The sequence below is a fragment of the Mytilus galloprovincialis genome, chromosome 5 (assembly GCF_965363235.1).
Source record: "Mytilus galloprovincialis chromosome 5, xbMytGall1.hap1.1, whole genome shotgun sequence".
Taxonomy (NCBI): Eukaryota; Metazoa; Mollusca; class Bivalvia; order Mytilida; family Mytilidae; genus Mytilus; species Mytilus galloprovincialis.
The window spans coordinates 30,823,850-30,840,047 of record NC_134842.1 but is presented as its reverse complement, the minus strand read 5'-3'; the positions used below and the strand labels follow the sequence as shown (position 1 = coordinate 30,840,047).

At 32.1% G+C, this 16,198-nt stretch overlaps 1 protein-coding gene across 1 annotated transcript in view; it reads left to right on the top strand.

Annotated features, from left to right (window-relative positions):
• LOC143075585 (nephrin-like) overlaps window positions 1-16,198 on the top strand; it is a 33,886-nt gene that overhangs the window by 6,259 nt on the left and 11,429 nt on the right. The window contains exons 4-12 of the mRNA XM_076251048.1: window positions 3,495-3,779; window positions 4,855-5,136; window positions 7,342-7,620; window positions 8,018-8,293; window positions 10,074-10,364; window positions 10,588-10,872; window positions 12,850-13,149; window positions 14,332-14,466; window positions 15,444-15,471. Coding sequence (XP_076107163.1) covers window positions 3,495-3,779; window positions 4,855-5,136; window positions 7,342-7,620; window positions 8,018-8,293; window positions 10,074-10,364; window positions 10,588-10,872; window positions 12,850-13,149; window positions 14,332-14,466; window positions 15,444-15,471 — 2,161 coding nt within the window. The remainder of the gene's footprint in view (window positions 1-3,494; window positions 3,780-4,854; window positions 5,137-7,341; window positions 7,621-8,017; window positions 8,294-10,073; window positions 10,365-10,587; window positions 10,873-12,849; window positions 13,150-14,331; window positions 14,467-15,443; window positions 15,472-16,198) is intronic.

The following is a 16,198-nucleotide window of genomic DNA, read 5'->3' as shown; positions in this document are numbered from 1 at the left end:
AATACCTACCAAATTAAAATCAACATAAACATTATTAAAATAAACAAGAAAGGAAAAGAAACAATTATGCGTTGTTGCTCTGATCTATTTTTTATTAACTATATTTGAGCGGTAATGTCTTAATAAAAACTGATTGTCGTATGCATAAAATATTTCATCTAGATGCTTTCGTTGAAGTTCGCGTTTCATATCAAAATGAATTTCATTGGTTGAATCGTTTGCAAACTTTCAATCCAGGTGTTCTCATCGAGGTCCGCGTTCATGTTTCAATTCAATACACAATATTTCATCTAGGTGCTTTTGTTAAAGTTTGCGTTACATAGTAAAATGAATTTCATTGGTCGGAATATTTGCAAACTTTCAATCCAGGTGCTCTCATCGAGGTCCGCGTTCGTGTTTCAATTCAATACACAATATGAAGTCCAATATGGTAAAAAAAAAGAATTTTACACTCTACGATGTCCGAGTAAATAAATAGAATTTAGAAAATTAAACACTTTTACGATTCTTCCAACACAATAAATATACTATCCTTTTCGCTGATGAATAATTATAACTATAATATAAGAACTAGGATTTGTATACTATTCAATCTGGGAACAGTATACCTAACAATATATATGTTCCGGATTTAATTTATTCCTCGAGAAAATAAATTTCATTTATTCACTTAAATCAATAATTCACCAACGTGAACTTTGAAAAAGTTACATTAATATATCTTTTCGCACCTTTAATTTAAGGTAATTAAATCCGAAAAACTAAATAAAATTAATTGTATTATTTAATTTAGATTCTTTATTTCTTATAAAACCAAGTGAACGGTAAAAAGAAAGATATTTTTACATATAATATTAACATACAGATTTTGCGTATGACAAGTTTGCACAAAGCGAGCAACAAGAATGAGAGATTGGTGATCAGCCTGGAGAACATACTTTTATGTATATATAATTCAAATTAATTTACACAAATTGTTCAAAACACAATATTTTTTTAAATAAATAAAGTGCCCAATTTCGAAACATTTACTCGGCTTACATAGCTAGGTTTAAGAAAAGGTCTTCTACTTTCTGTTAGAGTTGTGCAGTTTAGAATATAGTGAAATACATCAACCTATCTCTTGAGAGTTAAAAAGTACACAGTACCTTTCCTGTCTCATAATTATATGCCATCTACCGGTTGCTATAGGTAACCGATGATTTCAAGTTCTAAACATATACAACGTTATCTTATCTTTATAACGTAATAAGTCTAAATATTCTGCAAATTCAAAGATTTCTTTAAACAGTTTTTAACATAATACTTTTGGAGAATATTCCATTTCTGATTTCCAAGTCTGCTGAAATTGGTAAAAAAAATCTCTGTTTAATGCTCAACTTTAACCCTTTTGGATTAAAACTATAGTTACTCTGATTTAACCAAATATTTTAAAATACATATTTATTCAAGATATTTTTAATACAAATCAACTAATCGAAAGTAAATCCACCATCTACGTTGAGTTTATCAATATATCTATATAATTTACTATCGGAACTGTTTACAATGTTATACCAAAAAGATACCACATATACTGACATAGGATAAGCGCCTAGCTCTCCATAAACCATAAAGCTTGGGGTTGATTTTTTCAAGTTTAAGAAAAGTTTACAAAACTTGAAATGCACTTTCTATTGCATCAGTAAAACTAAATCTCCAAATTTCACAGCCATATAGCAATATAGGCCTTACAATCTTATCAAAAAGATCGTACTGACATTTAATTACTAGTAGATTAACTAAAATAATTGATTCGATATTTGTATTAAACAATCGATAAATTGAAGAACTGAATGGAATAAAAACATAAATAAAGAAAATATTTGTTTAACGCCATTATCTTTGACTATCCTACAGGTATACTAGCCAGGAGCTGTGTCAAGAACAGTTAAAGAAATCATCACAATTTTTTTATTGTTAGTTATTTTGTACAAATATAACTATAATGCGAACCCGAGGTTGTGAAAAAACGTGAAATCGCAACTGAGCGTGAATTCTTTGGAAAAGCGACGGTTCTATGAATACCTATTGTCAATTTCAAGTTCTGTTTCGACATCATTGTAATATATGTCACTGGACGTTAAAACTCAATCCTTAATTTCGTCTTCGTCAAATAGTGCTGTTGGTTTCTTTTTATTATTATTACATACTAGTATACATGAATACACCACAAGTTATTCATATGTAATGTCATTTACTAGATATTTAGTGCAAAGTAAATTTTAAAGATGAAAGTCGTATTAGTTCGATAATGCTTCAAACTAAATATAAACTGAGAATACATGTATAACTGCCATATTCCGAATCTCCGACATTCATTTGTGTAAATGAAGAAAAGATAACAATGATCGGTATCTGTGTGAATCTACGTCTCAATCAAGCTTCATACATATGTTACAGATTTACAACTTTTCTTGAATATGATTGCCAATGGAATAAACCATGCAGGAGATTTCAAACTAGCCCAATTAATTTGTGTGTGAACTATAACAACTATCGGTATATATTAAGATTATATTTGAAGGATTTCCCCGACTAATGTCATCTTCGATATCTACGGAGGGCTTAGATTGTCACTTTTCAGCTAAAAATGGTCAAAATTTTAGGACAAAGGGGTCTCACACTTATTTGAGCGGTCTCAGGTAGGTTTTCGTTATATATTTTTAATATCCAACTGTCACTTTGGGCCCTCCGTAAACCTAGCAAACTGGAAGTGTACCCAAATTCCTTTTAGTCACGTTTGTATCTACCTACTAACTAAATGTCTGCATAAGATTAGAAAGATTGAGAAATCAGGGGGCTCTCACCATTGCCCTGTGCCCTTTGTCCTAAAATTTTTACAATTTTTAGCTGGTAAGTGACAATCTATGTCCTCCATAGATATCGAAGATGACATTATTCGAGAAATCCTTCTAATACAACCTTTATATATATACAGAGTCTATTATTTACTTCAATTTTATTGACATTGAAAGACCAGGGGGGTCTCACCCTCATTTAAGCGGTCTCGGGTAGGTTTTCACTATATATTTCATTTTTGGGCTTTCATAAATATTTCTATGTATATTTCTAAATATTTCTATCGGTTTTTCTTTTTGTTTTAAGAAATATCATATATAAAAGTACATCTTTGGAAGTGTTTTATTGATGAAAATCTATATAACATAAAGACAAATACATGTATGTAACTTAGAAAAGGGTTTATATTCGAGGACAATGAGGATTAACGACAGCTTGAAAAGGTCATTAAACGATTGCCTATGTATCTTATCCGTCCTCTTAATTATAAAAAATCATGCTTTTAATGTTACCCAGTATTTTATTTTAATGATTTTCAACTAATTTGGAATATCGAATGGACTGCTAGCAGCCGGTTGGAAATTGAATATCGAATATCGATAAGGAACCGACTGCTTTTTCACATACATGTCTTAAACAAATATGTATTTTAGATTATCCTGACGATTCACCGACAATTACACAAGTTCCAGAAGGAAATATCGATACTGGGGACCCCGTTCTTCTGAATTGTACTCTGAACGGAGGAAACCCGGTTGTCACTTTATCCTGGAACTGTAGTGGTAATACTCACGTTACCATTTCAGGGAACACTGTAGTTAGTACAATTGAATTCAATGTGAACAGATCTTATCATCATACAGTATGTACTTGTCTGGCGTCACAAGATACAATTGACAGTTATTCTGACAGTGCCAGTCATATGTTGAACGTCATCTGTGAGTACACTTTACATAATAAATCATTACTCAAATAATAAATTATCGATAAATTAAAGGTACAGTATAAACCCCAGGTAGTTGGTATTGATAAATTACAGCAACTTCTAAGGACCATTGCAAATTCGGTCAAATAAGAATAAAAGAAAATAAGAAAAGCTGATCTAGAATCTTAATTTACGAAAGTAAACTCCAAAAGAAGATTTATGATATATGTTAAAAACTTATCAAAATAAAACAGATTAAAAAAAACTTGAAAATACATCCGGTAGTAGACTAGGAAAAATGTGCTCTGTTTTGAATGACAGTCTTTATATTAAATCATTTATCTTGAAACTCAAAAAATCTTCTTAAAATTTGTTAACTTTTTGAAAATGAAGTTTCTTTATCCTTAAATACTAAGTTCATTGGTGCAAACATATATTTGTCACGATATGAGGAAAACGCAATATAATGTTAAATGTTGAATCAACAAGAAATTTAACGATAATCAAATTTCGTTAATTTCTTTAGGAATATTCAAAACTGAAATAAAAGTGAGAATCGCTTTAAATCAAGGCAGAGTGTTAGTTTGTCGACAGGAAAAGCGTCTCATGTTACGCATTACTTTGCATCATACCAATCCACACTAATTCAAAATCTCCAAACATGGTTACTATGGATTTTCGTGCATTTTATGGTACAAGTGAACCACGAATTTACTTATTCAGCGAATTAAAGGTTTTCTATAACCTTTAAATTCAAAGATTGTTAAAAATCACGAAATCAACTATCCACGAAAATGCAAGTTTCTCTCAATCCATGAAAATTGATAGCCACGAAAATAAATGAATCCACAGTATTGGGAAAAAATGTGTCAAAGTACAGATCCATGCTTGGTTTTCCCGTTTGAATGGGTTTACACTTGTCATTTTGTGGGCCCTTTATAGCTTGCTGTTCGGTGTGAGCCAAAGCTCTTTGTTGAAAACCGTATTTTGACCTGTAATGGTTTACTTTTACAAATTGGGACTTGGATGGAAAGTTGCCTCATTGGCACTCATATCACATTTTCATATATCCATCATCTTATTTCTAGATCCACCAGAAAGTCATCCAACAATTCAGCAAGCTATACCTGGTCCAGTTGATTCAGGGAGCTCCGTATCACTGATTTACTCACTGTCCGGAGGCAATCCTTTGGCTTTCCTCACCTGGGATTGTAACGGAATAACACAAAATTCATCTTCCAGCACAAAAACAGAATATATTGTTACATTCACTGTAAACAAGAACTTTGATGGAAGAGTTTGTACCTGTTCTGCAACACACCTTATTGATTCATACAGACCGAATGCTCAACATCAGTTGGCTGTGTTTTGTAAGTTAAGAAACCAGATTAAAACTATTTGGGAGTAATTAATTATTTCACTTTAACTATTGTGTTCGATGACTTCTAATGTATTCATGACATAGTGTTCTAGAAAATCATTTTTAGTATTTTCCGATTCGATTATTGTATTTGTACGAATCAGACCTATAGCAAAAATTTTCACAAAACATAGAGAAATACTACACAGTATGTACTCTAAAAGATCTTTAGAATGTTTTTATTATCCACATCTAATTCACGTCACCTCTAGAATAGGTAGTTTCACAATAACTTTGAAGCCCGGCTTTGATTGCTGATAAAGTCGATGTTTGTAAATGTAGAAAGAGGTTTTGTGGAATACCGAACAATATACCGTTGTTTGTAAGGACAACTTTGTCGTTTAGGTATCAAATACAGAGATGGCAGATCCAGTTCTTCATCTTTGGTTGAAACCCTAAAGGAACATATAACATACCTTTAGTGTGAGCCAAGACTCCGAGTCGAATGCCTTACTTTGACCTATAATGGTTTACTTTTACAAATTGTGACTTGGTTGGAGAGTAGTCTCATTGGCACTCATACCACATCTTTATCCTTTCGGAAAGACTATTGACGTCTTTTCTCTAGTGTTTAACCAAATGCCTTGCATAATCTACGACTGAATCCATCAGCATTTTCAAGTTATTTTTCTAATTGATGGATTAAAGTTCACAATATTTCGGATAACACATTTCGCAGAGTAGTGTAATGAAGAATGATAAGGTCACTGGTAAAAACGTGGCCAATATATATGAATGGGGTACAAACGCAGGTGAAATCAGGAGTTAAAGACTGGGCGACGTCAACATTGAAATCATGCAGCACGTGTTTGTAATTGAAAATATTTGTTGCAATTGTTTTTGGTATATGTATAAAAAATGGTAGGTACAGGCTGATCTTTAAATTGAGAGGTATTTTCGAATGAACTGATATATGTTTAAGGATATTTCCCAAAGTTGATGGCATGGAGACCTTTGTTGGCTTTTTAACTTTTCCAATGCGAACTGATTTGAAAAGTCTGTGACTTGCAATATCCGAAATGATAGCTGTAAGTTTATATTGGTTTGTATGACTGGGGTTTCCAAACATAATTTGTACAGAGAATGAAGTTGTAAAAGGTTTGATGAGTAAAGCTTCGTGCGATGAATAGGTGGGATGAATACATAACGACTTATGAATAAATAGTAGCAGGTCAATAATAGAGACATCATGGAAAATAGGAGATGTATAATGAAGATTACCGTGACTGCGTCTACGTCGAGGGGTAGAGTTGAAAATGTTCATCACATTCACCGATATACAGGAAGGACTAGATATAATACTTGTACCATTTAATTTGCCGTTGTAGCCTTTGGTATCGCAGTTCCAAATTCAAATCAATTAGACTTCTTGTTTGTCTATGGAGAGGTGTTGCGTGATGAGAAAGTAAGAAAGTGAAACAAACTAGGATCCATGATAAATAAAAAAACTTTTATTTTTAATTTCCAATTTGGTTGTGGTAAAATAGAAGCAGAAGATTATACATTATGCAATGCCAACATAAAGGTATCGAAAAACTGTTGAACTATAAATTTGAATATGTGTATTTTGCTTTAATTTCCTGATAACAAAATCACTATTCATTCCGATAAAAATAACATTCAAAGATCTGATTATAACATTATGTAGTGTTGACTTAGTAACCTTTTAGGATAATAAGTTTAAAGGATCGATAAAGTTACCCGGACCGTTTCTTAATTTACGTATTAGGCCATCGTCTTAGATTTCAGGGAGGACCTGAATAATTCGGGTTACAAATCTACCCCCATTTTCACCTCCTCTGTTTGCAATGCATTATCACAGAGTTTTACCAAAAATGTTGCCTCTGTTTTCATATTACGAAATTAATGAAAAAAATATTCTGATATATGAATAAAATTTGTTGTGCGGAAATTACAGATAAAGTGATTCAAACCAGCAAGTATTCAACTAAATAGTACCCTTTTTGAATAGCAAAAATGAAAAACACCAAACATCATCCTTAAAATATTGATCTGCGCCAATAGATGATCACATGAATTTTTTCCATGTGGTTCCAGTGGCATGGTGTCGTAACTCCAACAGGACCTAGTTTGAAAAATTGTTTAATCCAAGTTCGCCCTTACTTCATTTTTCTGTAATGATTTTCATTTCCAGATGCACCTGGTGAACCAAAGTTAATTTTAGGAGAGGGATTTCCATGGTTTGAAGGAAACACAGGGACAGTCGATTGTTTGGCTGATGTTGGCAACCCGGGGTCAGTTTACCAATGGATGATTGGTGGACAGACACAGATGCAAAACAAGTCACTTCTACAAATCGAACCGCTGTCAAAGGCACACAATGGCCAGGAAATAAAATGCTCTGTCAATAACAATTACACATTAAGAAACAACATTACATTGCAACCTGCATTATTGAAACTTAACGTTGAATGTAAGTCAAGCAATAAGTTGTCATGGTCTTACAATTTCTGGAGTCTCCAACATAAAATAAAGACAACACTCCGTACAGGACACTATTCATGATTCTTAGAGTCATTTCATATACGCCATAAACATCAGACAAGTAAAAATTACTTTTAAATTCAAGACTGACCATTAAGTTATGATCAATCATAATACCCAAAAAGTTTCATCGAATTCAGTGCACATGCATCGTGATCTTCCGAAAAAATTTGATTGTTATAACAAGTAAAATGCTTTTCAATCATTAATTTTGCTAGTAAAAGATAAATATTGAGGATACATTTTATTTGAGTGATAAGGTGTTGACAAATATTTGTTCATTAACCAACTCACCACATACAACTAACATATCACAATAATTGTAGATTTTCCTGATATTGAATTCGACAGATTCCCAGTATATGTAGTAGAAGGCGAAAATACAACAATTACTTGTAACACACGTGGTAATCCTCTACCATATACTCAATGGTATATAAATGGTTTAGAAATGGGCCAGCCACAGAAAAACCAGTCGGTATTGTATCTAACCGACATCGATCGACTGGATCAGGAAAGAAATTATACATGCAAAGCTACTTCCAACAGTTCAAAATATGAAATCTTGACATCAGATAAAGATTTGAGTGTAGTTGTATTTTGTGAGTATGCAATATTTGTTGGTAAAATATTCAAAACTTTGACATCTTGACTTCAGATAAAGACTTGAGTATAATTGTGTGCTGTGGGTGATCAATATTTGTTGATTGAATATTTTACTTTGTTCTGTTTTGCCTAGTTATTCACTGAATGTGTGTTGTATGTTTCTTATGCAGTAATAAGATTAATATGTATGGGTATTGAGTATATGTAGGTATAAGTCGATTATAAAAGCTGAAAGTGCTAATTGTATTGTTCAGTGACATGCTGATCTGAAATAAAGCTTTTTATTTTAATTTGATTTGGCAAACATGATAAAGTGTCAAATGATAACACGACCACAGCAAACACGAACGAAGAGAATAAATACTATTATCATATACTTAGACTAAATAACACATGATTTTTACCGTATGATAATAGTATTAAATTAAAGTATTTTCCATATTTTTCGAATTGGTGCTTAGCGGGCTGATATGAAAAGTTTATCACATGCTTCGATTGTTATCACATGCCTTTCCGTAACGTTATCACATGGCATTCCGGTGATACTCGGCAAATTCCGGAAACTACACCTCAATGCTACGTGAAAAACATTACAAAGTAGTGTACAAAACAATTATTTGAATACTGGAAAGTATGTTGTGTAAAATAATAAGATTAAATTAAAAAAGAAAGAAAAAAAATATTGAATAAATGCATTTTGAAGTTTTTCTGAAACATTATTTAGAAAGTTACTTTAAAAAAGTTGACTTTTCTAAACAATGTTCATTATGTATATTTGTTGAATTATTTTTTTGTCGATTTTTTCATATTAAAATGTGTTTTTTTTTCTCTATTGAGGCATATGATAGAAAGATTTCATATTGAATTAATTAAATTTTGGGTCCGACGTCCGTGAACCGTTTTACTCTTTCAACTTCTTTTCGGGAACCACGTAGAAGGATCAATATATGAATCTGTTATTTTTCTCTACTGTTCATGCTGTTGAAGCATATGATAAAAAGATCATAACATGTCATTTTTCATATCGCATGTATTATCAGCCCTCGGTCATTATCAGCCCTCGGTCAATATCAGCCCTCGAGCCATGCGGCTCTTGGGCTGATATTGAACCTAGGGCTGATAATACATGCGATATGAAAAATGCCATGTAATAATCTGATATTAATAAGAAAAAGAAAAAGATTAAGAACTTGTGTTAGAGTCTTTAATCTGAAAAAAAGTACGGTAGTCTACATGAAGCAATACACTACCAACTCACAAGACGTCTTTTTGAACATTGTTGAGCTGACATCTTTGCTAGATGTCAACCATTCTACATCTGTGCATTGAGGGACACAGCTGAGGAGTTAAATAACAAAAATTCAAAAATGTGTATTCCTTTCACCACCTTTGATATGAAGTTTGATATTTAACATGCTTAATTTTATCAATTTGTGGTTATTTGTACTAAGTATTCTAAAAACAATCTGTAGCTATAAGAATATACATGAAAATGTGTTGTGAATGCCAATGAGAAAAATATCCATCAGAGTTAAAAAAAAAATACCCAACTAACGGTAGACAACTTGCTCACTTGTATTCCATAACTGGAGAAGATAATAGCATTCACAATACCTGCAATCAATATAACAAAGGAGATGTGGTGTACTTGCTAATGAGAAAGTTAAGTTGGTCTTTGATATTATTATATAAAATATATTATGAGTATGACATATTTTAAAAAAAGTATTGAAATAAGTTTATACAATAAAGCAAGCAGTAGTATCATTTTTTCAGATAACACGAGTGTAACAAAAGTAACTGTTTTAAATGGGCCAACATTTCCTGAAAATCTAACAGCAATATTGCGATGTCAGGTAACTGGAAATCCACTACCGAATGTAACTTGGTTTCTTATATCAAATGAAACAAAACAAATACTGCAGAGACAAGACCAGGTTGTCGAAAGCAGTTATATAATTAACACAACTAACTGTCTTCATACAGGAATATACGAATGTACAACTGAAAACGTAGTAAATGGGACGAAAGTAATGAATAGTAAACCAACTGAACTGAAAGTCACATGTAAGTACACTGAAACTTTTATGTTTTCTTATGTTATTCGTTGACACGAAGAATAATGATAACATTGATAAAAATATAAGAAATAAAAAACAACAAAAATTATAGCAATGATGATGATGATGATGATGATGATGATGATGAGATGACGATAATGATGAAGATGATGCAAACCGACAATCTATACAATCTTTGAAACAAAAATGTTGTGCTGATTTTATTGCAGGTTCACCCCGTTTAGATAATCGTTACAAAGAAACTCCGGCAACAGTGACCACTGAAATTGGCAATGATTTGAATCTAACAGTATATATTGTTGCTTATCCACCACCAGTTATTCGTTGGGTCTTTAGCAAAACTATTAGCTCAACATACGTCACACGGACAGTCAGCACTTACACTTCGGACCTGTACATTTCTAATATCAGAAGCTTTGACTTTGGTGTATATACAATGCACGCCAATAATGACAATGGGGACTTATTCATTCAGGTATCTGTGTCAGAAAAAGGTAAACCAATTATGTCTTTTTGAAATAATTAAAAAATGCATTTATACCAGGGATGCACAATATAGGTAACACACTGTTAAACTTGATATTACATGTAGAATTACTAACGTATGTGATAATTTTGGTCTCATTTATACAAATATCCGAAATACATTACAATTTTGATAAAAAAAACTCAAATATCAAACTTTAATTTTCTATTACATGATATGGTCCGATTATATATCAAGGTAGCAATTTTTATATTTAGCCCGGAAAAAAAAAGAAAATAATGAATCATACCCGTTGTAATGAAGGCTTATATTAATATAGAGCAAAGCGATATGGTATGGTTACTATTGAGACAACTATCCATCAGGTCTAAATGAAGCAGATTTAAGCAATTGTATGATATTATACAACCTTTAACAAGGAGAAATATTTCCCGTTGCACTTGTAATGACACAACAACATATAAGTGAGTTTTTCAAGCAAACATGTCATAATGTCAGTTTGACATTTGCGTTATCGATGGAATTCCAAAATGTAACTATTTAGTTGAAAAATCATCAGCCACTTTCATGATCAAATAACTCATGGTACGAAAGTGTCCACTTTCCCTCTTATACCATTGCTCGAGGGGTTTATTAGTTGAGACTATAACTTTGTTTAACTAGTAACACTATGTAAAATACAATCTCCAGGATATATACAGCGAAACAAATTGGAAGTGAAAATATACGGCATCGAATGAACTAAAAGTGTGTCGAGAAGATCACCGTCTCCTTCTAATCATGCATATTCTATTACTTGCACACCTCTTGTAAAGTCATCGTAGAACCTTTATCCATAAAATCTTGCTCGATTACTTTTAACGTAGTTTTCTTTTTTTATATTATTTCTCAAACGACTGTGAAAACATTATCATCCTCACCTAAAATTACTATTCTCGTCAAACAATTGGTCGAAATTTAATTATGATGTTAAATTGTCTTGTTTTCTGATGAACTTTCTATTATAATGTCATGAAAAAAGGCGATCATACCTGATGAGTCCACATAAAAAGAACATGACTTACTGTAAATCTTTTAAATAAATTGACACAAATCATTAGAGAATCAGATTTCAATACCATTACCCGTGTATAACGATATATCTCCAATCTCAACAGTTAAATTTAAAAGGCTCGGAAAGCCTCGAGCTATAAAAATTAAATTCAATAGTCTCGAGCTGGGACATATGTTACACACTTATTGGAATGTCGGCATAAATATGTGTAAGTATATCGCTATAATGGAAAAATAAGTTCTGATGTATCCTTTCCATGTTGAAATGTTAAAACTTGGATGCTGAGTTTCTCATTATACAATTCTTATTTGTTTTTCATCGTCTTCAGTTTTATAAGGAAAACAGATTCGTATATGAAGTTATATATCTTGTCAATGCAGTATTCCTAATTTCAGGAAAATTTTCACACAATTTAGCTTTGGCAGATGAAGTGTTTCTTCTTATAACATGTTCCTTTGAGTTTCCCGCTAGTCGTTAATTTCCTGACAACCAAAAGACCCAAATAAGAAGTAATATTTTATGTCAAGGTAGTATTCCAAATTCCTTACAACAGAAACTTTGAGTGTTGAGGTATACGTTTCGTAAAATTTGGACGAGAAAAACGTAAGTAAGAGTGTGGTAACGGAAACAACTGCATTTTTCGAATTTATAAAGCGGCATGAGTTTAGTACCGTAATACGTTTACTGCACACATTCGAATGAATATCCTGAAGGTTGCATGAGGTATGAGACAAACTTAAGTTATAGTGTGGTAACAAAAATGGGACGGACAGAAAGATGGATGGACTGAAAAGCGGGCGGTCAAAGGTAATACTTAATGCGCCTGCTACCTACGATGGGAAGCATACAAAAGTAAAATCAAATATATGCTTCTTTGATAAGATTTTATTTTCAGTTTTTATTTTATATAGGATTTTTTTTTATTTTAAGCAACTCCTACAGCGCCTGTACACATCAATATTTTTTGTAAGACAAATTCTCTTCACGTTTCATGGGTGTCTGAATTTAATGGTGGACGAGAACAAACATTTTTTGTTGAATACTGGATATCACTACAGAAAAGAAACATAACGAGATCTAGACCTGTAATGGATTTAGGGGAATCAACAATTCTCAATTTTGTCTTCAATGGATTATTGCCAGAAACAAATTACAGCGTTCGCATCTTAGCATCGAATGCAAAGGGTATATCTGTCTCAGAAACGTCTAAGTGCATAACTGATTTCGATAGTAAGTTAGTCTTTTATGTGTTTTGACTGTAACATTTAGTTGCCCCCACCAGGAAGGTAATGCTACAGTTGTCGATGTTAAGATCAAAAAGTTAAAATATTTTGTCGACATTTTAAAATCTATCCAGGTATTATTCGAATCAACTTTTAAAATTTTTGACAAAAAAAATATGCTAGAAGAAAATTGTAAAATGAACCATGATTTAAATAATTAACGAATGTTAACTCAACATTCATGTGAAAATAAGTACGCATTAGCTCCAAACACAATAAAAACTCATTATACATTGTAAATAGTGTAGTGAATTTGTTCTTTAAAAGACCAATGCATGTAAGCATTTCAATTTGCGACTTTTTACTGCAAAATTACGATAACTGACTTGATTACCTGATGATGATCCAAAGACCGAAAACATAAACACTACACACGACTTGATAAAACTAAAAAGAGATTGCAAAGTTTACAATAAAATAATAATAATAAAAAAGATATAATCTGCATTATGTCTGATGTAGGAAAATATCAGTCGGCTTCGTCAAAAGGGGCCAAACAACAAGCACGATAAGCATAAAGAAAGAATGAAATACAAAAATAATTCAGCAAGATGAAAACAGTGCATATTGTTTAAAAGACAGATGATCGTACTTTTATTGTTGTTATTTATTTGTCACTGTTTTGTCGTTTTTTTTCGACTCATGATTTTTTGTTATACCTTTGGTATCATATGGCTCGATTTTACGTATGATAGAAAAGTTGAAATTGTTTTTTTAAGTACATTTACTCACAATTCAGATATTGCATAATGATTTCCAATACAAACAAGAACGGAATTCATTTAAAATTTAAGAACAAAATGTTTCCTTTTGACATGTCTTATCTCTGGAAAAAAAGATAAAGACTCAGCAACACGAACTCAATGAAAAACTGTAGAGATTTGAGGTGCTCCGGAATGGTAACCAAACCCTTTCTAAAACGTAACACCCGTCGTTTTGGAGCTTTGAATTGTCTCCAGAGAAGGATAAATGACAGATATTACCAAAATTCGGATATATTTCAAAGATGAAAGCATTTCAGCTAGAACTTGTTATTGACGTCACATATACACATACAAGAATGCAATGATCTGTTATATTGAATTGTAACATGTTGTAAGTTTTTGGTTTTGAGCTTTATTATTTACAGTCAAGACCAACAGCATAAAACAGGAAGGAAATAATGGTTCAGTGCATGCTGGTATTGCCATGCTTAGTGTAGGAGGAATTCTAATTATTGTTATCTCCTTAGTGTTCTTAATCCGTAAGAAGCATTGGATAATTGGTAAAGTAATATCAGATCATATTGCACTGAATTCAATACTTTTAAATGGGAATGCAACTGTTGAATCCTCTTCAGTGCATGTCTTCAATTATGAAGGAATGTTTTTGTCGTAACTTGATAATTTGGTATTAATTCCAAATTAAAATATGTTCTGTGTTAAAAATCAATTTTGTCTGACTATTGAAATATTAAAAACCATAATTTTCGTAAATATATAAGATTTATCAATTAAAAAGAATCTTATGTACACGTATGTGCATGTTCTCTGGAACAAAATATTCTTCACTTAAATTTTCGATGTTCAATTTACCTTTAAAAGGTTTACATATTTCAAAAGCTACGATGTCTAGTGAATTATAGACAACGTCAGTGTATCGATGTTCAAATATTAGACGATATAAAAAAAGTAGCACGATCTCATTCATGATACCATAATAACTTTGAGCACAAGACTCGCGTTTCTTCCACAAAAAAACTGTAAGTGTCGTTCGACTTTAAAAGGACGAATAAAGCACGAAGTTGAAGAGAAGTGAGTAAAAAAAGTAAGAAAAGGAAATCTTATCGAATTAGATACAATCTACTGCTATGTATGCATCACCTGCAATGTAAATCAAGACTAAATCAAAATGTCACATTCGGAAATGGAACGCAATCCAAAACTATACAGATCATACGTTCATTCTGCTATCATCAGATCAAAGTTTTGAAACACAGACGCATCGTATCCGTCATTTTTTCCCGTCAAAAATATCAGTCGTTTTTCATCATAACTCTTAAGGAATATTTTGTGTGTTAGGGACTAAATCCTGTTAATGTATGAACTTGTGCCATATTTCCCATAATACTACCAATAGAAATGTTTTATTTGAAAAAAGTCGAACAGTAAGAAAAACCAAACACATTTTATTTACATACAAATGAAAGGTGAAAGATTTTTAATGGCAGTAGGGTCTTTTTATATTTTGATATTGTTTTAGGTTTCAAAAGACAGGCAAAACAATCGGTGTAAGTATAATAGAGGTATAAACATATTTAAAACATTTAAGATATTGTGGGCTTTAAATTCATTTTTGAAATAAATCAGGAAAGCAAGAAATAAACCCAACATTTCGAGAAATATTCCCGTTTCATTAAAAAAATGTCTTGAATAATGCATAACATTTCAACACTTCTCGCGGAATTGATACACTTCCCTGCTATAAAATTAGCATAAAGTCTAACTATTTATAGCTGTAAGATAAATGCAAAAAGTAGTGAAAATGAAGCTGTCAAGTGCAATTAATATGCCTACAATTCTTTATATTAGCCTTATTCCCCTCTGTCACTTGAATATAAAAAAGAAGATGTGGTATGATTGCCAATGAGACAACTCTTCACAAGAGACCAAATGACACAGAACTTAACAACTAAAGGTCACCATACGGCCTTTAAAATGAGCAAAGGCCATACCGTATAGTCATCTATAAAAGACCCCGAAATGACAAATGTAAAACAATTCAAACGAGAAAACTAACGGCCTTATTTACGTACAAAACATGAACGAAAAACAAATAAGTAACACATGAACAAACGACAACCACTGAATTACAGGCTCCTGACTTGGGACAGGCACATGCATACAGAATATGGCGGGGTGAAACATGTTAGCAGGATCCAAATCCTCCCCTAACCTGGGACAGTGGTGTAACAGTACAACATAAGAACGTACTATAAAAATCAGTTGAAAAAGGCT